The following is a 27,391-nucleotide window of genomic DNA, read 5'->3' as shown; positions in this document are numbered from 1 at the left end:
ACGCAACTGTGCTCCAAGCGCTCCACCTAATACAGTAGCGTTCAAAATAGACCTAGCGTTAGTGTGATGACTGAAGTATGATGAAGAGGTGCAACCATAAAATCTGATAGGACTGGAGATGTCAACTGAAGATTTACTGTGTATTAAGATACATGTTCAGCTCATTTTTGGTTACTAATATAAGAAAAGACAACAAAGTCAGTTGTTTTTTTAACAGTTAAAACCATTTCCAAACCTCGCAAACCCTCCTGATGCGTGAACGCACAAAACATCACTGATGATCCGATTACGCTAGAATTGTAGTTACCAGAGAAAAGCAGGCGGTTATGTTTTTGTAAAGGATATTACACATAAATAAATATAATGTAATAAAACAATAACATTACCTTATTTTATTAAGAATAAAACACCACCATAGGTGCTGGAGCCACATAAGTAAGTTTCAGAACTCAGGCGCTCCAAATATGAGAATATGAGAATGAAGGATCTAGCCAAAATTAAGGAATAGTTTTGGGCAATGACAAATGTGCATGGCAGGAGCAAATATTACTATGGTAGTGTGACAGACAGGACTATTGGCATTCCAAGTAGCAGCAGTGCAGATTCTATAATAGAATAGGAATAAATAATAATTAAGCACGTGTGCAGTTACTGTAATTATAGTAATCTGTATACAGTTCCATAAAAAGTGACGAGTGAGAATTGCCCTTAATGTCAAATTTGAAAAAGCAAATAGCAGCACTGACAGTAATGTATAGCACATAAGTGTACAGATCAAACTCATTAAAGCAGGTCCATTGGTAACATTAAAAAAGGTGTGTCCAATCCTGTTCTACCACTCCTGTTCTACCACTCTGGAGAGTTTAGAATAACACATTTACTCAAATATTTAGCTTTTGTTATATAGCTCAAACATGCTAGATTAAGGGTGGAGTTGAAGTTGAGGGATGGTAGCCCTACAGTTAAGTAAATTAGTAATCCTCATGCAAAACACGAGATCTGCATTATTCAAGAAGAGGGTTATAAAATAACGTGACACTATAATGCAAGATGTTTCTGTCGTAATGGGATTACAAAGGCAGCCAAATACCTATTGTAACAATAATATTAATAAAAAAAGGCCATGGATAACATATGAAAGCAGGTTCAAATATAACTTTTTTTTATGTGTATAGCAATGTTATTGAAATTGGTGTGTTTATAGTATAGCTGCGCACAGTATATAAATTCTTCTTAAATCGGTTTAGTAACCGGTCAAAGGCTCTTAATTTGGGATGCTAAGGCGGAAGGGGAAGTATTTCCTTGACGTGATTTTGTTATGTATACCAGCTGATCAACAACACGAGCAAGCAGCAATGCCGTGACGGTGGAAATAATACAAAACATAGATCATCTCTATCTAGTCTCGTTTTGTTTCCATCTGGTATTGTTCTTCTTTATTTATGTAATTCCTTTTGGAAAGAACTTGGCATAGAGCGAAAGACAGGTGAAAATTTCGGCTGCCTTCGTCGTGTTTCACACTTTGCAGCGCTGCCATAAAACTGGCCTGCTATGCTAATGCTAGCTAGCTAGTTAGCTAAGTAGTGTCGTAACAGCCTAGATGTTTGTAACGTCTACCAAATATTATGTCTGGTAGTGGAAATGGTGAATAGGTTGACGTGAGAGATAGGCTTACTGGGCCTCAGTTCAAGGAATTTGTCTACACCGCACGTTAGTGGTTGCTTGGCATCAGAATAGCCGAAGAGTCTCTTGCTCGTTGTCAGGTCATTTAAGTTTAGCAGAAGCTATTGGACTCCAATGACGGCGGAATCCTTCATAAAGACAGGATATAGTTATCAATGAATCTTTAAGGATCCACTTGAGTAAAATGTGGTTAAAACTTTTTTTTTTGCTCCTTTACCTTTTTGTTTTATTCGTTTTGGCTCGATTTTTTGAAGCAATTGTGTGGTATGAGACTGGAATGTTCGCAACACAACTTGTGGATCCGGTAACACTGAGTTTTAAAAAGTTGAAGACAATTCTTGAGTGTCGTGGTTTGGGATACTCGGGCCTCGCTGACAAACGTGATGTCAGCGAACTTGTCGAGAATTCGGGTAGGTTTTAAAAAACAAAAACAACCAACCAAACAAACAAACAAAACTATATTTGCAGTAATTTAAAATTTCAAGACTATTAAAAACCTGCATGCAAGTTGTATGTTTCATTGCAGTTTAGAGTTATCTGTAAAATTATTAGTTTTCTTTATGCAGGAGATCTGATGCAAGGGGAACTCTATTCTGCTTTAAAAAATGAAAAAGAGAAAATGGGATCTGATTCCAGCACTACTTTCAGTGGGGAGATGCACTTTTATGAGTTAGTGGAAGACACTAAGGATGGGATCTGGTTGATCCAGGTAGATATCCTGCTTTGTCTTAAGAAATTAGTTTAAAATGAGCTATTCTTTGCTTTACTGTGTATGTTCATTACATATGGTTTTCAGGGTTATTTTAATACAGTAAATTTTTCCTAGGCAACTTTGCAATTGTGGATATCAGATTTGACTTCTGGACACAATCACTAATGAGCAATTTACCAGTATATTTGCATTCTATTTTTAACTTGAAGATTAATAAATTATTATTTGTGTAGGTAATAGCCCAAGACAGAAATCCACTGTTGAGCACATCCGACTGGGGCAAGATGGTGCAGAAAGTTTCTGAGTTTGGCATTCGCACTGGCACGTTCAATTGTTCAAATGACTCAGGGTAAGCAGTTGCACTCTAAGAGCATATAGCAGACAAACTTTGCAACTGGTTGTTCATGCTTAAAGGAGCAATAAGTCATTTTTCCAATTATTCTTTTTCACTCTCTGAAACAGCCATAATATTGACACCTCATATCTTGGATGTTTCAGATTCTGTAAACTAAATTTATTTTAAACATGGTTGCCTCCATATGGGGGACCTGCTCCATAATCTGGTACATTGAGGACTACAAAGAAATTTGATTTTTCATCTCATGTGAGCTGCACTTTTAGAAAAAAAAAACAAAAAAAACAAGCACTGTTATAAAAACTTTAATACTTTTTGTGCTTAAAATGACTTTACTCCTTTAAATTGGTTCACAAACGTTTTGTAATATATTTATCTTCCCATTGATGTTTTTGTGAATATTTTGTTTCTACAACCAATCAGGTATTGCCATAAACGTGGCTGGATGAGATCCACTCTCATTATGTCGGTGCCCCAGACTTATGCTTCTAAAGGAAAGGTCATGCTGAAAGAGTATAATGGCAAACACATTGAGACTGAACACATCTTCAAATGGATGACTGCACATGTCGCCTCCCGTATAAGAACCATCTGTGTCTCACAACACTTGATGAATGACTGGTATAAGGGTGAAAAGCAGCCTGTAAAGATGTTCTTGTTTGCCAAATTGCTCCAGCCCCCTGCCTTTTTTTCTGCCCTCAGCATCAAATTTACAGGGCGCATAGAGTTCATCTTTGTTGATGTTCGGAACTGGGACAATGCCACCTGCTTGGAGGAGATTGGAGTGCAACAGATGCCCTCATATATCCTCAAAACACCAGAAGGCATCTACAGATATGGTAACAGCACTGGGGAATACATTTCCTTGCATGCCATGGACATGTTCCTTCGATCTATCCAGCCAGAAGTAAATGACTTGTTTGTTCTAAGCTTGGTAATGGTCAACTTAATGGCCTGGATGGACCTTTTTATAACACAAGGAGCCACCATTAAACGCTTTGTGGTTTTGATCAGCACACTGGGGACCTATAATTCCTTACTGATAATTTCTTGGCTTCCTATCCTTGGATTCCTTCAGCTGCCATATTTGGATAACTTTTATAAATATAGTCTTAAACTGCTGCGCTTTGCTGATACCACCACCATTGCCTCTTGGGTCAGGGCTGATTGGACCTTCTATTCTTCACATCCAGCTCTTTTCTTGAGCACATACCTAGCCCATGGCCTACTTATAGACTACTTTGAGAAGAAAAGGAGATGTAGCAACGAAGACCAAAATGCAAACAACCTGGAGTGGCTATCTAGTCTTTGGGATTGGTATACTAGCTATTTGGTACATCCTATTGCTTCTCTTCAAAACTTTCCCAATGAGTCAGACTGGGATGATGATTCTAATTTTCTTCTAGACAGGTTGGCATTCCCAGACCTTTGGCTACGCCCACTTGTTCCCATCGACTACATTAAAAACCTGCCCACCTGGAAATTTAAATGCACACAGTCAAAGTATACTGTCTTAAAGTGCCAGAATGATCCACCAAACAAGTTGCTGCACATATTAAATGATGACTCAGGTAGTCTCCAACAAGAATTTCACTACAGGTCAGAGAGTACACATAACATGGGGTGTTTGTCTAGAAATAAGTCAAAAGAATCCTGGTCTTGTGGAGAGGAACAGGACAATGATTGGCCCTGCAGTATGCTTCATTGCACAGAATGCGTTGTATGTTTGGAGAGCTTTGAAACTAAATGTCTTGTCATGGGACTGCCATGTGGTCATGTTTTTCATCAGCAGTGCATTGTGGTTTGGCTAACAAGTGGGAGACACTGCTGCCCAGTGTGTCGGTGGCCGTCTTATAAAAAGAGGCCTGCCAGACAACATTATGTAGATTATCCACCTGAACCAGAATTGCCTATGTGATTTGTTGAAGGCCTGCTTATGGCACTAAACTTATAAAATACTTGATGTGTCCACTGTTAGTTTGTAGACCCATAGATACTTGTTTTGTTCCAGTTCTTATTTTTAGTGATTTGAACATGCATACTCATTACAGTGAATGGGTCTTTTTTGAACATATAAATGCTAAGCATGGACAAAATATTACTATTAGCTAAAATATAAATCTGACCTTTTGTAGTCCGTAACCAAGTAATCTCTACCTGGAAGACTTGTGAGCTTAATTTTTCTGAAGATGATTAAATCTGCACTCTTCTGAAAAATATTTAAATTGGAATAAGATAACTCGTACTTTTAAAATGTATTCTAAAATTGATTTAATACCTGTGACATGGCAATGTCGAGCCATTCTTATTCATTTGACTATCATACAGGCAAGGCAATGGCATTATAGTTTTTAAGAAGTCTTACAAATTTACATGAAGTAAATCTGGTGTGGAATTTTACCATCAGAGCTCCATATACATATGTTGTCAATTTATAAATATGTTAAATTACAGTATTAAATTGAGTTCCTTAAGCCAGGCATACATTACCCAATTAATATTTTACCCAACTTGGACTATTGGTAATTAAATCCTTAAATGTTGCTCTTGTGTGCAGAGTTCTTTTTTCAGTTCAGTAGCTAGTAAACAGAGAGGTTATGGACCAAAACAAGTAAGCATGTACTCTTGGATCAAACAAAGTAAGCAGTGTGCTTAAAAAAAAAAGAATGATTCAGTGTTTGCATGATTTGGTTATTTGAATACTCCATTAATATCAAGGTTACAACTTGAGTACAGCTACAAGTAGGAGTCCATTCCAATGTAAACAAGGGAAGAGATATGAACCTTCAAAATTTTGTCCTTTGCAGATATTGTATATGGGTAATCTCACTAACCATTCCTGCTTAACCGATCCTTACAAGTGTGTAGACTCTGTATGTTTTGTAAGACAACACAAAAGAAAAAAGTACTGTCAGGAAGCCCTTAAATAGCCTTGCAATAAAAAAAAAAAAGGTAATAAAACGTGTGAGATTTGTGACAGAGTTGGCTTGTGTTTGCAGTAAAGTGAAACTGCAAAGAAACTGCCAACAGTGGTTGAACTAAGAGTAATGGCACATTAGTCAACCCACCTTGACTGAAATGGAACTCTAGAAATGTCCTAGAACAATGACATGACTTAAGAATGTAAATATGTGCAGTAGAGTTCTTCATTAAAAAAAAAAACAAATCTATTTAGTGTGTCATTTTGATTCCAATGACTTTAAGTTGTATGGTATTTGAAATGTGGCGTAATTTTGTTTTTGTAATATATAAACACAGCCACTTTGGCCAGTCATTTGAGATTGACCACTATTAATCATTGGTTCAAGAGCAGTCATCTGGCTGCAAGATTTGGGAATGAAAGTGGGAAATTTTAGGATTGATATAGATATATAGATATAGATAATATAGATAGAGATATAGATATAGATAATATAGATAGAGATATAGATAGATATAAATCATTTTTTTATATCTTTTTTTTTAATTTATGACACTTGTTTAGACAGTTTGAATTGTATTCTATAAGTGAGCATCTCCTACTTACTTACTCCAGCTGTTGGTATGAATTTGAAACTTTGTTAAGAGCTTTTCTCTGTTATGATGGTCAGTTCATTAAAATATTTATTTTCATTTTGTTTTTTCGCTCACATCAGTTTCGGGCAGTGTCCATGGAATGTTTAAAACCTGATTTTTTGGGTTAAAGATGTCACCCTTGTTCACGTTGTTTGTAATAAAAGAGCAAGATGATTAAGTGGGATTGCAATGGGGGTGGGGGGAGAAAAACCAAATTAGATCAGTACTGAAATATCAGCAGGTAGGTTAATAGACGAGCAGCATTAAGGAAGAGAAAACGGTCAATTATTTTAAAAGGTGAAATGGAAAATCTTGCAGTCTTGAAATCTTGAAGTTTAACAGTGAATATTGTTCAATCTAAGGGTATGTCTCGAACAGCTCCCTAGTTCGGTAGCTACTGGACATGCGGTTCTTTCTTTTCTTTATTTTAAGTTTGATATTGCTTCCAAACTTGCAACTTTGTAGTTTTAAAGTATGTTTAACTACAGCCTTAAAATGATTATTTTATAGTAATTTTAACGTTGAGCAGTCTATAGCTAATGCAAATGGCTCTGATAGTACTAGAATCTTATAGCTCAATTAGAAATATATGGCTGGTTCACATTGCTTTTTTAAAAAATTAGTTGCGTTAGACACCTGTAAGGCTCATGTATACTGCAGTAGACTCAAAGGCTGATAGCAGAGATTAGCACATCCCAGGCTGGTGAGAAGTGAATAATCAGTTCACATGGCTTTGGTATTGTTTTTTTTAGATGTTCTAAAGCCTTATGTAAACGGTAAACTACTAGTCTTAAGGCTGCTAGGAAAGAATAGCACAACACCATTTGGTATTCTAGCGTCTTTGACTATATTTAGCCATCGGGGTGGGGGTGTTCTGTCCAATTACATGGATCCAGGAAGTGTCTTCTGATTGGGTAAAGGCAATGATGGGGGTGTGATATGACCTTCCATTGGCTCCTGGGAATTACAGTTCCTTTCGTAGTCCATAGACATATCGAGTTAGCAGGTAACATCAGGAGACGTGAGTGAAGGAAGCGCTATTGGTGGGTGTCTTGACACAATTTCTACTGTGGCAAGACATTTTTGGCGAAGAGCTGAAAATTAGTCAATTAGCTGATGACATTGTGACATTTCTTAAAAATTATGGAGATTAGAAAGGCACTTAAGGCTGTGGATGGTTTTTTTTTGTTTGTTTTTTTTTCCTTTTTTTTTTTTCCTCCACCTAGAGTCTAGTCTGAAAATAAACCATAACAAATGTGAACTCTCAGGCATATAAATACTAGTACAATATACCAGTAAAATATATTGTTACATATTTTGTAAGAAATTGCTCCATTATTTAAATAAGAATATTATATCTAATCTTTAGGAATATGTTACTTTAAATATACTGGATTGCTTCACTACAAACATTTTTAAGATCAACTGGTTGAAAAACTAAAACTAGCTCTTCACTATGGAATATTTTCCCAAATTTATTTATTTATTTAACAACTTGGATGTATAAAATTTAATTTGATATTTAATTTAAACAAATGACCTCTTATGCTGTCTAGGTTCCATAAACAAGTGCTACAAAAATATATATTACTCACCAGAATAGATCTCTTTTTAAGCACTAGTTTCTAGCTACCTTTCTACTAGTAATCAGAATGTTGCCGATTCAAGCCCAACCATCACCAAGCTTCCACTCTTGGGCCCTTGAGCAAGACCCTTAACCCTCAGTTGCTGAATTGTACTTGGTCACAATTGTAAGTCGTTTTGGACAAAAGCATCTGCTACATTTATGGCATGTAAGTGATGATCTTTATGTCAAATCCAACTTTCAGATAAAGAATAATTTTAGTATCAGTATCTGAAGAAGAGTTTCTCTTTGTTTGTGTAATATATGTGGATGTAAATGTTTCCTGACTTAATATGAGAAGATGGCATGTTCTGAAATAAATGTTCTATTTATGAAGAATTTTTAAATATACATAAAGTGTATTCTGCTAAAGTTACTTTGGAGAAGCAGATAGACTATAGCTGTTCATTTTCTAATACAGAAAGGGCACCTTTTCAGCACCTCTTTAAAATGTTCCATTTTATCTTTGATCTGGCAGGAGATGGTTCAATTTCTAAATACAAAGCTTAAAATAAATTTGTTTTTAGATATGTCAACTGTCTTACAACATTTTCATAAAAATGTATATCCCTAAAAATTAGATATATAATTGATTTATTCTTTATACTGTGTAAATATTATATTCATGAAACAAAAATATGTAACTTGAATTCCTGTTTCAAAGTTTTCATAGCAGCTTTTAATTCTATTGATTGTTTGAGGTTTTCCCTGAAAAATCAAGTTACAAAGACGAATGGCTTCTTTTGCTTCTAGTGCTCATTAGTATCTTTGCCCAAGATGTTTCCTATTGCTCTACAATCATTAATGAAATTAATTAATATTATTGTAATATTTTCGAGGACAGGTCATATAAATGTAACACTTTACATTTTCAATCCTCAAACTGCTCCAAACTTCAAAGCTACTAATATTTTTAACATTTAAATGCATGCTCATAGTTTTAAATATTGTAATTGAATAAAAATTACCTAGGTACAAAAGTGAGTGGGCGATACCCCCTTGTGGCACCAGGCGTGAAAAAGGTGAACTTCCCCTTTTAAGTGAATTTTACTGATTATGGCAGCCCTGTTGGTTGCGGATAATATCTAGCGTCCAGATTGTCAGATTGCCGAATGACATTACGTTATTTCAAAATATAAAATAGCAATCCACATTTATCGCATGTAACTGAGTCATCCTAATGTTCCTTGTGTGAAAAACGTATCCAGTGCTTGAATTTTTTATACTGAGCCACTAAATGCAGAACTAGTGAGAACCAAAACGTGGCCAGAGAAAAAACGCGGGGTCAGTGACGTGTTTTCCTTAGTTCCGTGTGTCTAGAACGCACGCGCAGGATTTCCACGACTGCCTGAAAAAAAGGATAGGTGCTACAGTGCATGGGCTAAACTGTTACGAAGGCTGGTAACTTTTATAATGTTTAACTGAAGTGGGAGGTAAACATTGGGCCTGAAACTAAGATATCAAAGGAAGAACAGTAACAATGTTACGTGTCTGTTGCAAAGGTGCGAATGCTACAGTGCGGGTAAGTTTATTCGGTATGTATTAAATCGCTGCTTATCCAGTTAGCTAAGATAGCTAATTAACTTGCTAGCTAGCTAAGTTTGTTCCGTGACTTTTCATTTGCTGGCTAACTGGAAAGCTAAGCTGGCTAATTTGATAGCTTGCTAGCAAGCAATTTAGACAAGAACGGGCCTGCAGTGTCTTGCGCGTAGTTCTAAATGCCCTTGGACATACGTGTGCTCTGTGCGACCCAGTACAATTATATAAGCTTTTAATAAATAGTTATGCTATTTGTGTTGCTGTTGTGTGCTATTTGGCATGTCTAAAGATGTATTTGTGAAACTTTACGTACGTAAACATTTTCGTACACTATAAACGCCATACTAAGTCTGGAGAGATCCCATGTTGAATGACGGGTGACCTAACATTAAGGGAAAGACACATCTCCACTGCAGCCAATAAGACAAACAGGGAGACTGGAAATGCGTGTTCATGTTTTCCGTCATCCACTCATGTGAATAAGTTACTAAAGAACTGTTGTGGGGAGTTAGCTGCTCTAAATTTATTGTATTGTCGGTCTCTTTTCGAGTATCTAAACTCACGCCGAAGAAGGCATCTGTAATAGAAAATGTTCTTTTGTATTTTTTTTTATCAAGAGGACATGACCTTGCCAGAAAAAATTAAGTTGTCCATGCACGTTTTCATGTCCATTTTTGAAATGTAAAATAATTTTAAACTCTCCAACCTTAATGAGTGATAGACTGGTTGCATTTGACTCCCAGTGTAATCCTACTTAAAGCATGTTTCTCACTCATCACTAATTGATAGATTGAATTTATATATATATATAATATATATATATATATATATATATATATATATATATATATATATACACACACACACACACACACACACACACACACACACACTTGGACATGCAAAGACTTTGTGGATGTTATTTTGCCAAAACTTAACAAACTTGTGTTTTCATCCAGGCAAGTGTAACTCTGTTAAAACATAAGAATAGTAATAATAATTATGGTACATGAAGTAGCATATGTAACTGAGCCATCTTAATATTGCTTGCATCAAGGACATATCCAGTGTCTGAATTCCTATTTTTTGTAGTGTTTCACAAATTATTGAAGTGTTTTGAGAGAATTTTATTTAATGGACATGAGTCTCAAACTAGTTCTGTACTAATTGCATGTATTTATTTTATATAGAAAAGAAAATCAATGTTTTGCTGCTTAAATTGGACACACTGTCAATTCATCCTGATTTAATGTATTTAAATGTTATCACAGTCTGGATTTTAAATAAACATTTTTCAAAAACAGTCAATAAAAAAAAAAAATCAGTTTATTATAAAATAAGGTATCCATTATATATCCATATGGACACTCCCTGGAGGTGACCGGTGCTGTGACGGAGACTGTCGTCACTGGCCCAGGTTACATGGGTGCTGGGCCAGGGAGCTGGCTCTTTGGTCTAGTGGTCAGAGCTCATGTTTACCTCCTGTCAGCCTTGTGTTCAAGTCCTGGGGTAAGGGTGGCTACCTTCAGCCTTTGTCGTACATATCAATAATATCAATAAACATGATTAGAAACGGCTCCAGTACAATTCAACAATCTCACTTATTTACCAAACTAGCTACTTTGCCAGCTAACCTTCTGTTAAGTAGCAGTGGGATGACTGCATGACTTCCCGAGTCATGCACAAGCACTGTGGACTCTTTGGACTCTGGCAAGGTTTGATGTCTGTTTTTAAGTAAACATATTGGTCTATTGTCTTCACTAGAACCAACTCAACAGTTGCTGGATTCTGGGAGCTTATTCACAGCCTTTTTGTGGTTTGCTAATGATTTCAAGAAAATATGCAAAAATGCTTTGAAAAGTCACTTTTGGCTTCTTCATCTCACCCTTCTGTGATAGAAGTAATACAGTATCACCTCACTTTAGTATTGTTTTGGTATGCTGTCATATTTTTGTTGTTAGTGAGCCTAATATTCAGCAACCGTATCTGGTTTTTGGCTTGATGTATGTTTTTGCAAATATTTTTTGCAATCACAATGGGGTGTTGGAATCTCATGGATATAGTCGTGGATGAAAACAACGTTTGGATGCAGAGAATTTGTATCAATGATTTTTAGGAATCGTGTTACTTGAGTATCTCAAGGAATTGTTTCAGCCCTAACCCAAAAGGAACAAGGTTTTAAGGATGAACGCATGGTAGGGAGACAATTAAGAACTGTACTAGGTGATCTTATCCTGTTTACAATTTTAAATCTCTCATTCTCACAGATTTTATTGCTAAATTAATGGCCAGAGTTAGTAAAAGAAACATTGGGACTGATGGGACACTGTGGCTTCAATTTAGACACTTTGTTCTGCCTAATCCTGCTAATGTTTGCTTTAGGGATCATCTGTGATCATCATTAGTTATGTTAATTGTTAATAATATGAGATGCTGTCATTTCAGAGATAAGTGTCTCACTTTTACATCCACAGAAATGCTTGTCTGAAAGAGTTGCAGTCCATTCACTGAAGCATTGCCATCAGTACACCTCAGCTAGAAACTCAGGGTAAGAATGCCTAAATGCTATCCCAAAAAGCATACTCAATTCCATAATCAGAATATTATGCTTATACACCCAGTTTAACTGGGTGTATAAATTTATGTAGCCTTTGTTTAAATGAATGAGTTTGTTTCCTGTCTCATGTTAATCTTGGCATGTTTTGTAAGAAAGCGCTGGTGTCATCTTGTTTGGTAGTGTATATTGTATTTTAAATTCATTTTACATTTTACATTTTTATTAATTTTCTGATGAAAATTGATATTTTTAATTGCAGATCTGCTGCAGGTAAAATTATGGCTGCCAGCCTTCTGACAGTGAGTGGAGGACTGGGTTGTACAATCATCTATGCCAAATGGGATCCCAAATTCAGGGCAAATATTGAGAAGAGCATTCCCTACTCTGAACAGCTGTTTTACATGATACTTGGGCCCCCTACACCACCGTTTGTCCCTTTGCAAAAGAAACCGGTAACAGTTTGTCTAATCTGTATCATGTGTCTCATACATTACATCTGTCTTTGAAGTAGAGGTTGCTATAGATTGTTCTCAAATAACGTGTGCATATCTGTATGCCTGCCTGCTTGTGTTTTTGTGTTGGGCAAAGATTGAAACACTGCAGATATCCTCATTGACTGAAGCCATAAAGGACTCCAAGCAAGCCAAAACTGAAGGCAAGGCAAAAGAAAAGCAGGTGGAGTCAGCACCTGTGGAGACCACACCTGCTGTAGAGGAGACGCCAATTCAGCCACTGCAGACTGTAGAGGGTGAGCATATGTGAGGGGGTATACAGTATTATGTGAGAGACAGATCTGTGTATAGAGCCAGGCCTTCTAAATCCCACTGCTCTTTTTCACTTGGCTTTGTTTTGATTCATTTACTTTGATTCTTAATTGTATGGTTTCAAGTGAAAATGGCAGATGTTTAAATTGTAACATTCATTGCACACTGGCTTTGATCAACATTGGTGCTTAGTATTTGATCTTGTACTGTCATAAGTGCCTCAGTCCTGTCCATCAGCCATGCCTTTTTCTAGCCATTGATAGGATTGCAAAGGGGAGAAAAGAGTTAGTGAGTTAGTCATTTTGATGTGTATAAACAGCAGCATTCCTGTTACCACCAACTGGTAACATGAAAAAGGGAAATGTCTGTTCTCACACCTCGTTGGGCTTGACCATTTCAAACTGTCTGGGTGGCACTGTGACAGAGTCCATTTTCCATTGAAACAACCTGGATGGCACTGAGAGTGCATGTCTGTTTTTCGTTGCATTGCTAGCTAGGAGCTGGCCTGGTTAGAGTCCAGGGCCTTTCTAGGTAGGCCTTTCAGAAGTAGTAGATTTGGGTATCATTGGTCATGTCTGGTCCTTGCTGTTGATGATGATTGTGGAATGGTTTATAGCCGGCCATACAATGAAACTTCAGTCATAATCAGCAAAGCAAGGAGATCTGGCTTGATGTCAGCCATGATGAGTAAATTCTGGTGAACGTGAACTAAAATATAAGAAATTAAGCAGAACCAACAAAGCAAAGAAAATATAAAAAATAAAATATGGCAACATGGAATTTGAGTCTGATCTTACCGCTTAGCAGGAGGTTCTTGAGAGAGAATTCCTGTAGGACATTAGTAAGAGCCACCATGAACAAAAGAAAATCATACATTTACTACAAATTTCTGTCTCATGAGCTTCAAATGAAGTTTGTAAACATAGTATCTCAACCTAGGTTGGGTGAAGCCACTGGATATTTAATTATTTTCCTAATTTCTAGAAGTTACAAACTACAGACATATATATATATATATATATATATATATATATATATATATATATATATATATATATATATATATATATATATATATATATATATATATATATATATCATTGCTTCATATAAGATTTCTAGTAAACACCAATTAGGAGTGGATAACAATGTTTACAATAAACATGAGGTGTAAGCAACATACTAGTTAATTGATCAGGATGAATAATTTATATGAAGGAACAAGTAATGCAAAGAATAATGAAACAATGGACACCTGTCAAATAATAGAAGCAAACATCACAACTTGAAGATTATATTACAATAACCATACGTTACTGGCTGATTACCATTGTGCCATTGTTCACATTATACTCAACCCAGCCATCCTGATGCAACTCTCACTGTTGTTGCAGAAACCTTGGCTGAGGCAGCCAATTTAATTTTGGCCATCAGCGAGGTGCAGTCAATGCCTACCCCAGGCAGCTGCCACAACCCAGTCATAACTCAGCCTGTTGTTCAGTCCCAGGCCCCTCCTCTTCCAGTTCTTGTTGAGACAACGGCAGGTCAGAACTGCACCGGGGTGACTGCTGGCTGGAGCACAGTGGCTTCCAGGACCAGCAAACTGGCTCAGCCAATTTGGCACATGGCTACAGGCCTAAGGGATCTGTTGATCAGCCACACCACCCCAACAATTACCCCCCTCTACATGTGTTTGCAATTTGTTTCATCCTGCATTGAATCTTTTGAATTTCTTGTGTCCTGGCTGTTGACTTATTACTAACACACTATTTTTTACATGCCATGCACTTATTTTAAAATAGTTTAAACGAACTAACCTATCACAAAGTCACAATGACTAATTCGAACCGTTGTTTTATGGCCTGAAATGTTCTGGTCTGCTTAGTTGCATTGTACTTTGGTGGGTGTGTTTCAAGCCTAAGTGGGGGTGATGAACAATGTTCAGAGCAAAACAGTGAACGTGTTTATAATGGTGACAGTTACTATGAATGTTCTGTGTGTGCAGCTGAACAATGTCACGAGTGTGCCCCTAACGAGCCTGCCATGAAAGAGCGGCCTGTGGAGGAAGTTGCTGCTCGCTTAGTGCTGCAGGACCAGGCTGAACAGGATACGCTGGCTGGTAAGGGTCTGAAAGGCCTTTGTTGAAACATCACATACACCTGTATAACAGTTATTTATTTTTTTTAATTAATTAATTAATTTTTTAAATTGAGGTACTTTAGCATACCATGTGATTACCAAACGAACTGTTCAACTAAGTAGTTTTCTTTGAGAACTCCCTGGTACCACCATCTGAAGCTTCTTGTAGCATGGGCTTAACTTTGGACAACCAGTTGTCTCTCAACTCATGTTTCAAATCTAACCCAGTCTTGCAGATTTCTCCTTTGTAACATACGAAGGATTCGGCTCATTCTCTTGCAGGAAGCTAACCAGGTGCTTGTCTCTTGTGATCTCAAAGCTAGACTACTACAACTCCCTACTTCATGGCCTTCCTTTAAGAGCCATCAGATCTCTACAACTTGTCCAGAATGCAGCAGCATGACTGGTGTTCAGTCTTCCAAAGATCACGTGTCACTCCACTGCTGTGCTCCCTTCATTGACTTCCAGTAGCTGCACACATCTGATTTAAAACCTTGATGCTTGCCTACAAAGCCAAAAATGGACCAGCCCCTCCATACATGAGGTCAATGGTCCGTACCTCGAATACTTCGAACCTCAAGTATGACTCTGCTCAAAATACCATGCTTCAAGTCTCATGGAAGACGAGCATCGAGACTATTCTCTGTCCTGGATCCTGTGGAATGAACTTCCACTTGCTGTCTGGACAGCAGAATTCCTTGCAGTCTTCAAATGCAGACTGAAGACTCATCTATTCATGGAATATTTTGATGACCACTGACCCTGCTCCTATATTGGCTAACTGAAACTAGTACTTGTAGGATATTGTTTATTACAATGATGTCGACTAACAAACTCTAGTACTTTATTTGTTTATTGTACTTATCATTGTCGAAGATATAGCTTATGTACACTACATTGGTTAAAGTACTTGATTAGTAATCAGAAGGTTGCCAGTTCAAGCCCCACCACTGCTAAGTTGCCACTGTTGGGACTCTGAGCAAGACCCTGAACCTTCAGTTGCTCAAGTTGTATTCAGACTTGATTGCAAGTCACTTTGGATAAAAGCATCAGCTAAATGCCGTAAATGTAAATAATCAGGTGTTCCAATAACTTTGCTACAGGTGTATAAAACCAGCACCTAAAACCAAGCATGCAGATTGCTTCTACAAACCCATTTGTGAAAGAATGGGTTGCTCTCAGTGAGTTTCAGCGTGGTACTGTGATTGGATGCCACCAATACTAAATATTCCACTATCAACTGTCAGTGGTATTATAACACAGTGGAAGCGATTGGGAACGGGAAGTGGAAGCAACTCAGCCACGAAGTGGTTGGCTATGTAAAATGACAGAGCGGGATCATTGGATGCTGAGGTGCATGGTGTCGTCAACTTTCTGTAGAGTCAATCACTACATTGTATTAAGTAGTCTGAAAAGAAGCTGATGGAAGCACTCATGAAAGAATATACAACTCAGGAAGGACCCTCATGTTGAACTTGATGAATGTCTTGTCTGATGGACTATATATAGTTTTATATGCAGAAATAAATGTAACAATAAATATACTGTGATGTGTGCTATTTTATTATTTATGCATTACTATTATTTATGGGTTTCCACAGTAGCCCTGAATAGTCATGTCAGTCATTTGCAAGGTGACATCACAACTGAATACCATGTGACTACTGTTTGACTTCAAGTAGAGACTTCGCTACATGTGCTTTGAGAGGTGGAGAGAGATGATTTGATGGCTGGCTGATGTGTTTTCTCCCAGAGTTGTCAGCCAGACTTGAGGAGACTCTGGGGATCTCGGCCAAGCTTTCTTTGCAGGCCATCGGTGCCCAGGAGGCAGCGCTCTCTGCCATAGGTACCCACACCCAGAGACTCCGAAAGGCATTGGACTCAGAGGTAAACCCTCTTTGTTGCTATGATTGAAATGGAACCCTACTCTTTCCTTTGCTCCCAATTGCTTTCTTTTCTACTTCACCATTATAAACATTTCCTGCTGAAGTGCTGCTGAATTTGTCACATTTGTCACATGTAATAAGATCTGATGTAGTTGTTTGGAAAATATTAACTAAAAGGGTTCTGTTCAGTAGCATGTTTCAGACTGGATGCTTTTGATGGTGGAAATATAGCATACCATGTGTTTTTTATGTAATTGGTACCAGTTGGTACCATACTGTGTATTTAAAAACTTTAGTTTGAGGTGCTTCAGTTTAAGTGTCTTAGTTTGAGGTGCATTGACATGCAGTGCTTAGTGAAGTATTTGGTTTTTTAAATTCTGTAATACAAGCATGTTTGTGTAATTAGGATCCTCTAGATAGTATGTCTCCTCAGTGGAAGGAACTAGAGGAGGCATTAAGTGAAAGGACCTGTGCTGTGGACCAGGCTGGACAAGCTCTTCATCAAGCCAAGTAAGACTAGTCAGTTCAAGTACGGTAGATCTTTGTCATCATGGGCATATACAGTGTGCAGTACACAGTGAGATATGTTTCTCCTGAACCCAGGTGAAAGATACAACCATACATGTATGACATACAAGCGCTGAACAGTATATAAATGCAAGCACATTTGATTTTACTTGACTGACATGCAGAATGACCACTCTCAAACCTATTTTGTTATGATGTAATGGAGGTGGCATTTGTAATCATTTATACTTCAACTTTGCCAAAATACTCATTCCCAGAACTCCACACTTTTTTATAGAAAAAAATTATTAAAGATTAATTAAGGTTAATTGATATTAAATCAGTCTCACTCTTAATACATATCCAAGGGTCTGATACCACTGGTTAAGTAAGTTGGGCATTAAATATAGTAAATGAGGGATAAACACACATGAATCAGGTAAATGGAATGCGATAAGCATAACACAAAATTAATACAATGAGAATAGCAAACAAGGTAAAATAACCATAACTTAGAACCTAGGGAAAAAGCAGTGGAATTTGGAAATGATAAACTGGCACTCTTGAACAGCTAATCATTGACGGGTTTCCCCTAACCTAATTCTGTGAACATGTTATCATCATAGATGAGGAACTGGCATCAAAGCTGAACAACTAGAGGAGGTTAAAGCCTTACTTGGATTGGTGAGATCCAAGTTCAGGAGACAGTTCACATGTGCCTTGAAATGGACCATGCTGGATACCTTTATGGGCTCTGGGGACTTGCACATGATGCTGGTAGCTTCAAAGGCACGGCGATGACCCTGTGTACGTTCAGTAGGGGTTGTGAGGGACTCAAGAACATGCAATACCACAGTGTAGATCTAGTAGGACTTGTGAAATAACCTGTTGTCTCCGTAAGCTACCTGGGTGCTTTGTTGTTGTTTATTTTTATTATTATTATTATTATTTACATTTATAGAGCACCTTTCTCAGACTCAAGGATGCTTTACAGACAGATATCAGCTTTTACAATCAATCACTCACATCGATGAGAAGCAGCAGCCAATTTGCGCACGGCGTACTCTCTCGGAATCCACAGCTGCCTGGGGGACTGCACTGGGTGCAGGGGATGGGAGGAGGTTAAGACCAGGACAGAGCACCAGCCATCACTGGACATACATGCACACATGCATATCAATATATACTTAAACACAGGTTGCATTCATACAGGACAATTTAGAATTTCCAATCAACCTAACCTCCATGTTTTTGGATTTTGGGAGGAAACCCACGCAGACACAGGAAGAACATGGAAACTCCACCCAGATAGGGACTTGAGCTTAGTGCTGAGAGGCAAACGTGCTAACCACCATGCCACTAAATTGGGGCTAAATATCACCAGATGAATGGAACTTCCGTTCCGTTTAAAGTTTCTCTCTAAAATTACTTCAACCCCAACTTCCAGGAAAAAAGCTATTTACTTTTTCTGCACCTGAGTTTTAACAAAATCTTTAAAGGGGCATTAGCAGGAGTGTTGCAAGTCTTGCTTTGAATGACGGACAGCTTCATGAATTCATGAATCACAGACATCTAATACATGAATATTAATTTCTTTAGTCTCTGACTAGATGGGTTCCGATTTCAACCGAGGCAGGTTTCCTGGTGTTTCCAAAAAATTAAATAATGTTTTACAATTCTTTTAATAATTTTATACCTGAGGTGTTGTAAATCTGCTTCCCATAACACAAGCTAACTATACATTATTAGCATCCTAGTTCAATTGAGCACATTAACTAGGCTCATGGGGGTACAACTTTATAATATTAATAATTGAGACATTCCTGGCATAGACACATGAAATAATGAGAGGGAAATGAAAGAGAAATGAGAGGTTTATAAGAAAATGGAAGCCAGATGGTAATTTGATTATACTAAGCTAATTATTCACTAATTACACACAATTATTTGTTGCTGTACATTTCGAACCAAACTTCTTCATATGATAACTTTATACATATATTTTGAACAAGTCTGGAAGGTTCACAAAAGCTGAGGGTACAGCTTGTCTCATGACAGTCACTGGGTGGCACTATGGATCCATGGAAGAAAACTTATATTGACACACATTATTTTGGAAAATTTAGATAAAGTGTGGTCTTGGGACCATTTTAATGAAGGAGAGTTATGTTGTCTAGGGAGGATTAAAATCCAGTGGCATTTTTGTAACAGTTTTAACAGGCATTAGAAACTTGCACTGGAAATGGTTATCCACACATCCACAAATAGTAACTTTACAACTCCTAGGGTCAGATGAAAAGGAGAGGCGGTCATAAGATTTACACAAGACATAAAAAATAAAATTTTGCACAAGTCTTAAACCTTCCTTTCTTTAAAACTTGAATCCTGTTTATGGTGGTTTGGCCCAGACTTACTGGCTCTGGGGGTAGTTTGTTCATAGTAAAACCTGGTTATCCTAAGGATGAGGTGCTGTACAACCTGAGGGTTGCAAGGGTAATACTGGAAGAAGGAATGTCTATACTCCACTAAACAATCTTGAAAATGGACTCATAATTGAAACATGACAGTCCCCCAGGAAAGATTTCCAGCCCAGTAAGGTGTTCACAGTATATATCAGTCTATTACAATTCTTTCCACTTTTTAGAGACGATGAACTGTTTGGGGGTTCTAAATACAATGTTAAATTGCTCAGATGCAATTTAAATCTTCACTTTCCTGGCATAAACTACAGCTGTGCTTTTAACTGTGAGGTACTTAACTTGATCTTTCGTAGTTGACAGATGTATACACAACCTACAAAATCGCATGAGTCTGAGACACTTAGCTGTTCACAATATTGGAAATGCTTGCAATATAAGGATTTTCCCGTAGCCCATCGGCAAACAGGCAATGTCTTTCTTATTACTAACTGCTTTAAGCAAAACATTTGAATTACTTTTAATGAGAATATACCATGTACTGCACAAATCTTCAGCCCCACACATCTTGTACTGAAGGGATCATTTTGCCTCTCTATGTTCAAATGTTTGCTAAGGCAGAACATAGCTGGGACAACAAAATTTTGATTCACGTTGGACCAGTAACAAACAATGCAAAGACATGCATATACTTGGAAGTAAGGATAGCCTGTGAGAATGCAACTGGCAGAATATTGACATTATGGCCAGGTTAAAACAATCTAGATGTCAGAGACTTCGTCTTAGACGCTCCACCCAGACATAGACAAGCATGTTTGAGCCACCTGCTAACTGGCTCAATGTACTAAGCTAGACATTTACTAGATCCTTACTTGATGGGATACTTGATCTGTAGCAAATGAAAACAAATGGGTGTCAGTGATATGTATATGAGAGAATTGTAGCCATGTTACCTTTATGGTTAGCCATGATAGAATTTGTTTAAAGGCCCAGGATCATTTTGTAAAATCTAAAATATATTTGTATGAAACTAGTGTTTAAATATAACAATTCATTTTTTAAAGCAGAAATATAAATTCAGTGCTCAAAAACAACCAAATTGGCTGATCAAACCTATCTGAAAGTGGTCTGGGTTTGGTCCTAATATTTCAGTGAACATGCCTGTTTGACAACCTGCTATCAGAGACTTGCAGAAGGCTGTTACGCAGTATGTAGCCATATTTACATTTAGCATGTTCTCCAGAGATGAGCCCGAGTGTGGTGCTGCCTACATTAATGTTTAGAGCTTAAAATGCTTTTCCAATTGCTTGGAACTGTTTTCAAAAGGGACATTTTGAAATGTCTTACACAAGACAGTGCCATTCCTGTTAGGATGTTACTAGTCTATCAGTGAGACCTTTTTTTTGGCTTGTGTTGATCTCCATTATCTCCAGTCTCGTTTACTTACTTATGGCTCTCTGTCCATGTGTCTGTGTCTGACATCAGAGAGCAGCTTGAGAAGCTCAAAGACATAATTAACATCGCAAAGGAATCCAAGATTGATGCAGCCAGATCCCAGATCTTGGCTGCTGAGGAAAACTTGCACAGCATGATTGTGGATTTGGATAAAGTTGTAAACAAAGTAAGTATTCCAGTCTGACCCAATAATATGCCTAAAATGCGCACACATGCACGCACACACATCCACCATCTTTCCTTTTCAGTTATTGATCTGTCTTGAGCAGGTAACTTGACACATATTGGTGTTAATTGCAGCTTCAAACTGATTTGCTGTATAAATTAATGCTAAATTTTCACCAGGTATGAAAATGCTAACCATCTGCTTTTATACCCTTTGTTATAACTCCTTTTGTTATGAAGTTATTGCTTATGGCTTCAAAAGAGAATATAGTAGGGAGGGGGTAATGTTATAGTTAGCGTTGCTAATATTACCAGCATATTATAAGTTATCCAAATTACTTCACACTGAGTATCTCCTACTAGCTCTCATTTATATTTAAGTACTTCTACACACTTTTAAAGGTTTATGCATCATGCTGCTTCATAGGGGCTACAAAAAATCATAGACCACACATGAAGATGGTTTCTCTGTCCCCATGCCAGGTGCATGCGGCCCAGATGGAGGCGAAGATCATGTCTCAGTACAGTGAGCTAGTGAATGAGGCCAAGGCTCAGTTTCAGAAGGAGCTAAGCAGCATCACTCCTGAAGTGCAGGGCAACTGGAAGGGTAAGTTCTCCTAGAACCTGCCCTGCTTTGCAATGTTATGCAGCTCATGTCGCACTGATTAGGACCATACTGACATCTATAATGAGTTAAATGTCTAATAAAGTTTCAGCATAATAAAAAGCATAAAGCTATATGCACTGCTTTCTGTTTAACATTTATTAGCTTACTAACTATTGGCATTTTGGATTTTATTTTGGTCAATTTACCTAGGTTTGCTCATGGTTTGATATCACATTTGGCTTTTGACTGAGGCCTTATGTTATGCAATCTTCACTTTTAAACATATCAGTAGAGCTAGAATGAAGGCTTCAAAATGCTGACCAAATCTTATTTATTGTAAGCGGTTCAATTGAAAGACATTTCCTAGGTTTAACTTTGGTTTGTGGGCCTATGTTCAAAACAAATCTGTCTGAAGCTTTCTTTTCTGCCATACCTCACATGAACTTGCTTGTCAGGAATAAATCTCTTCACCCCGATCCCCCAATAGGGAAGCTCAGTGCTGACGACCTAAACTCTCTGATTGCCCACGCCCATCGACGTATTGACCAGTTGAACCACGAGCTGGCTGAGCAGCGTGTCCGCGAGCAGATCCGCATTGACACAGCCCTTGAGCAGCAGCGGCACGAACATGAGAGAGTCCTGGAGCAGGCAGTGGCCACTGCGCTAGAACACAGCCGTGAGCAGATGAGACTCGAGCAGGAGAAAAAAGTATGACTGACGGTTATGTATGATTTTTGGTTGGGGTGGGGATGTTTAGATAGCAATACTGTATGCAGTAGTGTTTTCATTACTAGTTTGTTTGAGATTCACAGCAAGTCTCTAATTGAATGAATATTCCTCTGCCCTCTTAAATTGTAGCTGGACCACCATTCACCACCATTCTTTCCAGCAACTGCAGAGGTGACAATATAGGGAAACAAGGAAATATTTACATGAGCTTCGAACGAGAGACTAGGATTCATGATTGCATCAAGATCTTTAACTGTTAAAGATGGTGTGGTTTGGAGACCATGGAACTATTATATAATTGGAGACTACTTCTGGCTGCCTGTGGGTCTGATAGAAGCACTTCTATTTTGTCAGGATTAAGGGAGAGAGTTTCTTAACATCAAGTGTCTGATGTCCTTTACACATTCCTCAATAATATTAAGATGATATTCCTCCTTTGTTTTGGCTGAGACATATAAATAAATATCAGCAGTATAGCAGTGGAAACTAGCAGTGCGCTTACTTATAATGTCACCTAGAGGTAGCATTTATAAAGAAAAAAGCAGAGACCTAGAACAGATCTTTTTTGGACAACAGAACTAACCTTGGTTTATACTGAAAGGTCTCCCATTTATGTTCACAAACTGGTACCGACTGTCTAAATAAGATTTAAACCATCCCAACAGCAGATTCGAGTCTGTCTAGTAAAATGTGGTTTATGGTGTCAGATGCTGCATTGAGATCATAACTCTGGTCAGAAGCCAACAACAGGTCATTAACTACTTTAGTAAGTGCTGTTTCTGTACCATGATTAGGCCTAAACCCTGACTGAAGGACTTCTGGTATTGTGGTATGAGCTTAGCTGCTGAGCTACAGCTTTTTCTGGGTTCTTGAAAATAACAAAATTGACAGCGAACATGGGTGGAGATTAGCTTTTTTGATAAGTGGTCTGATTACTGTTAACTTGAATGATTTAGGAACATAGCCAATGTTCAGGGAGGAGTTTAAGTTGGTAAAGCTTGAATTACTTAATTCATTTAAGGCAGCGATTCTAGTAAGCAGGTGGAATATTTATGAGTATGAGATCAGAGATGTTAGTTTGGGCTATGGGATAGGACTAAAGGCTTGTAGCACCTTTTATTGGCATGGTTGTTTTGGTCTCTAATTGTCTATCTGATGCTAATTAATACTAATATATATTCATAAGTGGAGCAACATTTATTGTGCAGCAAAATGCTGATTTTGGGCAGTGGTAGCTCAGTGATTAAGGTACTTGACTTGTAATTGGTAGGTTGCTGGTTCAAGCCCCACTGCTGCCAAGTTGCCACTGTTGGGCCCATGAGCAAGGTCCTTAACCCTCAGTTGCTCAAGTTTTACTCGGTCATCATTTTAAGTCGCTTGGATAAAGGCATCAACTAAATGCCATAAATGTAAATGTAAATTTGAAGTCATTTGATTAACTTCTGTAGGGTTTGTGGATATCCCAAGCAGAGATGATGATAAATCTGTGAGGTTTACAATAAATCTAGGGGCAGTGGTTGACATGGTTATGTGACTGGTGTGGTAGTGAGGAGAGGTCACTAAATTGTGGCTAATATGTAGTTTAGATGAAATGAAGGAATGGTCTGAGGTGGCACCAGAGTGTGGGTTCTTCTATACATTGGGTGAAACCAGTTGATTGGGGTATAAGAGGCCAGTTTCATCGGGTCCTGGGCACTATCAAAGTTGAAATGTTGAAATCACCAAAGATAATAGCTATACCTACCAATGTGACTAGATTAGAGAAGAAATCTGTAAACTTCTTAAATCTTTAGAACAAAGGTGCTCGCAGTGTTGTCATTGAGTTTACTAATACTAATTAGGTTATTAATTTATACATTTTAATACAACTAATAATACCTTTTTTTCCTGGTTTTCTGTATTTCTGCTTAGCTTGGGTAATAGTATGATTCATAAATCCCTCTATTTGCCAATATTGTTTAAAATATAAATAAAGATGCAGAGACACAATAATTAGTTGAAGGGAATAGCTGGTCCTGCTCTTTACTGCAAGTCAGCATTAACACGCATTTGAGGCATCCTCTGGAGAATGTCTGAGGGGCACACAAGAATTAAATTTTAAAAATTACATTTTTAAGGGTGATTATATAATCGCTTCTCCTTTTAAAACTTTTAAAGTCACCATTCTATAATATTCATCATTATATAAGTTGAAATCCAACTCACAATGGGGCCTTCAGTTCATTAACAAACATTTTACTACATTCTCAAGTGCTGACAAAGTTGTATCCTTTATACCTACTACAGGAATGATCCAGAGATAATCCAATTTACACTTGCTCAGTGGCCTTATTGGAATTGCACCAGTTTGCAGAGGCCTTTGGAGAGGCCTACAGAGTTTTCCACTGCATACACAGATCACTTCATAAGGAATACAGATCTCTGTTTATATTATTAATATTTCTAATGCCGTGTTTAAACCTTTCTGTCTGCAAGCACTCTTTTTTATTATTTTTTTTATTTTATTTTTTTTATCTCGGCAGACACAATGTCAATATAGTGTACCTTGGGTGAGATCCCGTAGTGAAGTCAGCAGTTGGTTTAGCATCTTTGTCTGCTGCCTGTCCTCTGCTCTGGATTGTCATTGATTAAGTGTAATAAGAAGTAGGATTGAAGGATTTATTTGCTTGGATTTGTTTAGATGTTAGATAAAATTAGAACTGACACCTTTTGTATTACATTTAGAATCTCTTAGGCCCTTTCTGTGGATGTAGAGTGCCAGGGTCCTCCTGGCTATACACTACCACTGTAATCCAATATAATGTGCTTATTTTGATGTTGAGTGACTGTAGGACAAATTGGGAATGTATCGGATGAGTTTCAATATTTCACTACACTCCATGTTAAATATGAACTTGCCACTGGGGATAACGAATTATTGGTTTCTTGCAAAATATTTACAACGCTGTAATTTTTAAAAATATTTGTACCTCACTAAATGACAATTTTAGAAATTAGTCATCACCTAATTTAACAAAAAAAAATCCTCCTAAATTGTAAAAATAGAAATACTTTAATCACCCCCCAATGGTTAAATCTCGAACAATACACATCAATGGAATAAATAGCATGTTAGCACCAAATCTAATCCATTGAAAATGTAATCCTTTATCATCTCATTATCTCAGATCCAGGCAGCACAGGAGGTAATGGAGGCGGAGATGAGGACTCAGCTACGCAGGCAGGCGGCAGCACACACTGACCACCTGCGTGACCTGCTCAAGGTGCAAGAACAGGAGCTACGGGAGGAGGCGCAGGAGGTGAGTGGCAAGGGCCTGCACACTGCTCCAGTCAAATATATGCCTGTTATTCATTGCTGACATGTTGAACAATTCAAAGATGCAATGTGAATCTTGTGTTTGAAAATGGTGAGGTGCAGCAAAAAAACTAAAAATATGTGGATCAAAACCAATGAATCAAAGTTACCACGACAGGTCTAAAATTGCTTTTTTTTTACAGACTTTGAATAGTAAGCTAATGGAACAGGAGACACAATACTGCCGTTTGGCCCAGGAACAGTTGCATACTTTTACCTTGGACATGAACACTGCCTATGCTAGGCTTAAAGGCATGGAGGAAGCCATAGACAGTGAGTCAACACACCTCTTTTAATGACATTTCATGCCAGTTTTTGACTAATGTGCATGTTTATTAGAATTATTGTAGATTTAAATAGATTCCCAAATGTGCTGCTCTCCACAGGTCATGTAATTGCTGAGGAAGAGGCTCAAAGGGCCCATCAGCTGTGGTTATCTGTTGAGGCTCTGAACTACACTTTAAAGACTGCAGCTGCTGATTCTCCTACCGAGCCTTTAAAGGGCGCTGTGCATGCCATTAAGAAGAGCTGCCCAGACAATGAGTTTGCCCAGACTCTAGCTACAGCTCTTCCTGAGGAGTCACTAACCCGTGGCATCTACAGTGAGGCCTCCTTGCGAGCTCGCTTCCATGATGTCCGGCAGCTAGCGCGTCGCGTGGCACTAATTGATGAGACACACAACAGCTTGTACCAGTACTTCCTATCCTACCTGCAGTCTGTTCTCCTCCTTGAGAATGAGCAAGAGGCACCACCCATCAAGCTGGCCCCTGAAGCTCTTGATACATTTAAGTTGCTTGGATACGCCAACTATTGCATGGAACGTGGTGACCTTGAACTAGCTGCCAAGTTTGTCAACCAACTGCGTGGCGAGTCTCGACGCGTGGCTCAGGACTGGCTCAAAGAGGCATGTCTTACACTGGAAACTAAACAGGTGGTCAGCCTTCTCTCTGCATATGCCAGTGCAGTAGGTATAGGCTCCACACAGGCTTCTTAGTGTCCCCACATGAATTTGTAAATTATGAGGACTGCCGCCAGCCCCTAACTAACAGCAAGCTGCTGTTCCTCTTATTTAATTTATACATAATGGCATACTAGCATGTTTGTCTGCCCAACGCTAGCCTATTCACTGTTTCAAGATAGTAATACTTAAGATATCCTGGTGGTTTATTAGACTTACAAATGATCAAGTCCATGTCGTAATGTGGTAATGCTCTCCATTGATGTTGCAAATCAATAAACGGATGTTGATCAGTTATATTCCCATTTCTTTCATTTGAATCATAGATGCTCCATGACAATATATCTTTGAATATCACACTAAACTTTGAAAGCTCATGTCTTG

The 27,391-nt window shown here is 38.0% G+C and overlaps 2 protein-coding genes across 6 annotated transcripts; both read left to right on the top strand.

Moving 5' to 3' along the window:
* Positions 1-1,313: 1,313 nt before the first annotated feature.
* On the top strand, positions 1,314-12,349 carry rnf103 (ring finger protein 103). Of its 2 annotated transcripts, XM_081698452.1 has the most exons (6): positions 1,314-2,093; positions 2,250-2,392; positions 2,629-2,744; positions 3,174-3,589; positions 11,943-12,016; positions 12,285-12,347. In XM_081698452.1, the coding sequence occupies exons 1-5, from the start codon at positions 1,868-1,870 to the stop codon at positions 11,954-11,956; spliced, it is 915 nt and encodes a 304-aa protein (XP_081554578.1). In that variant the 5' UTR covers positions 1,314-1,867; the 3' UTR covers positions 11,957-12,016; positions 12,285-12,347. The 2 variants fall into 2 exon arrangements, with proteins under 2 accessions (XP_081554578.1, XP_081554579.1); XM_081698453.1 differs by lacking the exon at positions 3,174-3,589 and having other exon boundaries at positions 1,315-2,093; positions 12,285-12,349.
* On the top strand, positions 3,531-27,304 carry immt (inner membrane protein, mitochondrial (mitofilin)). 4 transcript variants are annotated; one of them, XM_081698449.1, is made up of 14 exons: positions 3,531-3,589; positions 11,943-12,016; positions 12,285-12,477; positions 12,614-12,773; positions 14,795-14,908; positions 16,682-16,815; positions 17,221-17,324; positions 21,224-21,359; positions 21,842-21,965; positions 22,453-22,673; positions 22,824-22,865; positions 25,862-25,993; positions 26,193-26,322; positions 26,436-27,304. In XM_081698449.1, exons 1-14 carry the CDS (start codon positions 3,587-3,589, stop codon positions 27,041-27,043), a joined length of 2,175 nt encoding a protein of 724 aa, XP_081554575.1. In that variant the 5' UTR covers positions 3,531-3,586; the 3' UTR covers positions 27,044-27,304. The 4 variants fall into 4 exon arrangements, with proteins under 4 accessions (XP_081554575.1, XP_081554574.1, XP_035387928.1 ...); XM_081698448.1 differs by lacking the exon at positions 3,531-3,589 and adding an exon at positions 9,257-9,451; XM_035532035.2 differs by lacking the exons at positions 3,531-3,589; positions 22,824-22,865 and adding an exon at positions 9,259-9,451.
* Positions 27,305-27,391: the final 87 nt, after the last annotated feature.

Source organism: Electrophorus electricus, chromosome 16 (genome assembly GCF_041902795.1).
Source record: "Electrophorus electricus isolate QZ-2024a chromosome 16, ASM4190279v1, whole genome shotgun sequence".
NCBI classification, from domain to species: Eukaryota; Metazoa; Chordata; class Actinopteri; order Gymnotiformes; family Gymnotidae; genus Electrophorus; species Electrophorus electricus.
The sequence above is the reverse complement of the archived record's forward strand: the minus strand, read 5'-3'. Positions and strand labels throughout refer to the sequence as shown.

Excerpts from the sequence above, each read along its gene's own strand:
- rnf103 (XM_081698452.1), top strand. The coding sequence starts at position 1,868 with ATGTGGTTAAAACTTTTTTTTTTGCTCCTTTACCTTTTTGTTTTATTC. Across the intron at positions 2,094-2,249 it reads CGAACTTGTCGAGAATTCGG|GAGATCTGATGCAAGGGGAA; the intron begins GTAGGTTTTAAA and ends TTCTTTATGCAG. Across the intron at positions 2,745-3,173 it reads AATTGTTCAAATGACTCAGG|GTATTGCCATAAACGTGGCT; the intron begins GTAAGCAGTTGC and ends ACAACCAATCAG.
- immt (XM_081698448.1), top strand. The coding sequence starts at position 9,410 with ATGTTACGTGTCTGTTGCAAAGGTGCGAATGCTACAGTGCGG. Across the intron at positions 14,909-16,681 it reads TGAACAGGATACGCTGGCTG|AGTTGTCAGCCAGACTTGAG; the intron begins GTAAGGGTCTGA and ends GTTTTCTCCCAG. Across the intron at positions 17,325-21,223 it reads CAAGCTCTTCATCAAGCCAA|AGAGCAGCTTGAGAAGCTCA; the intron begins GTAAGACTAGTC and ends GTCTGACATCAG.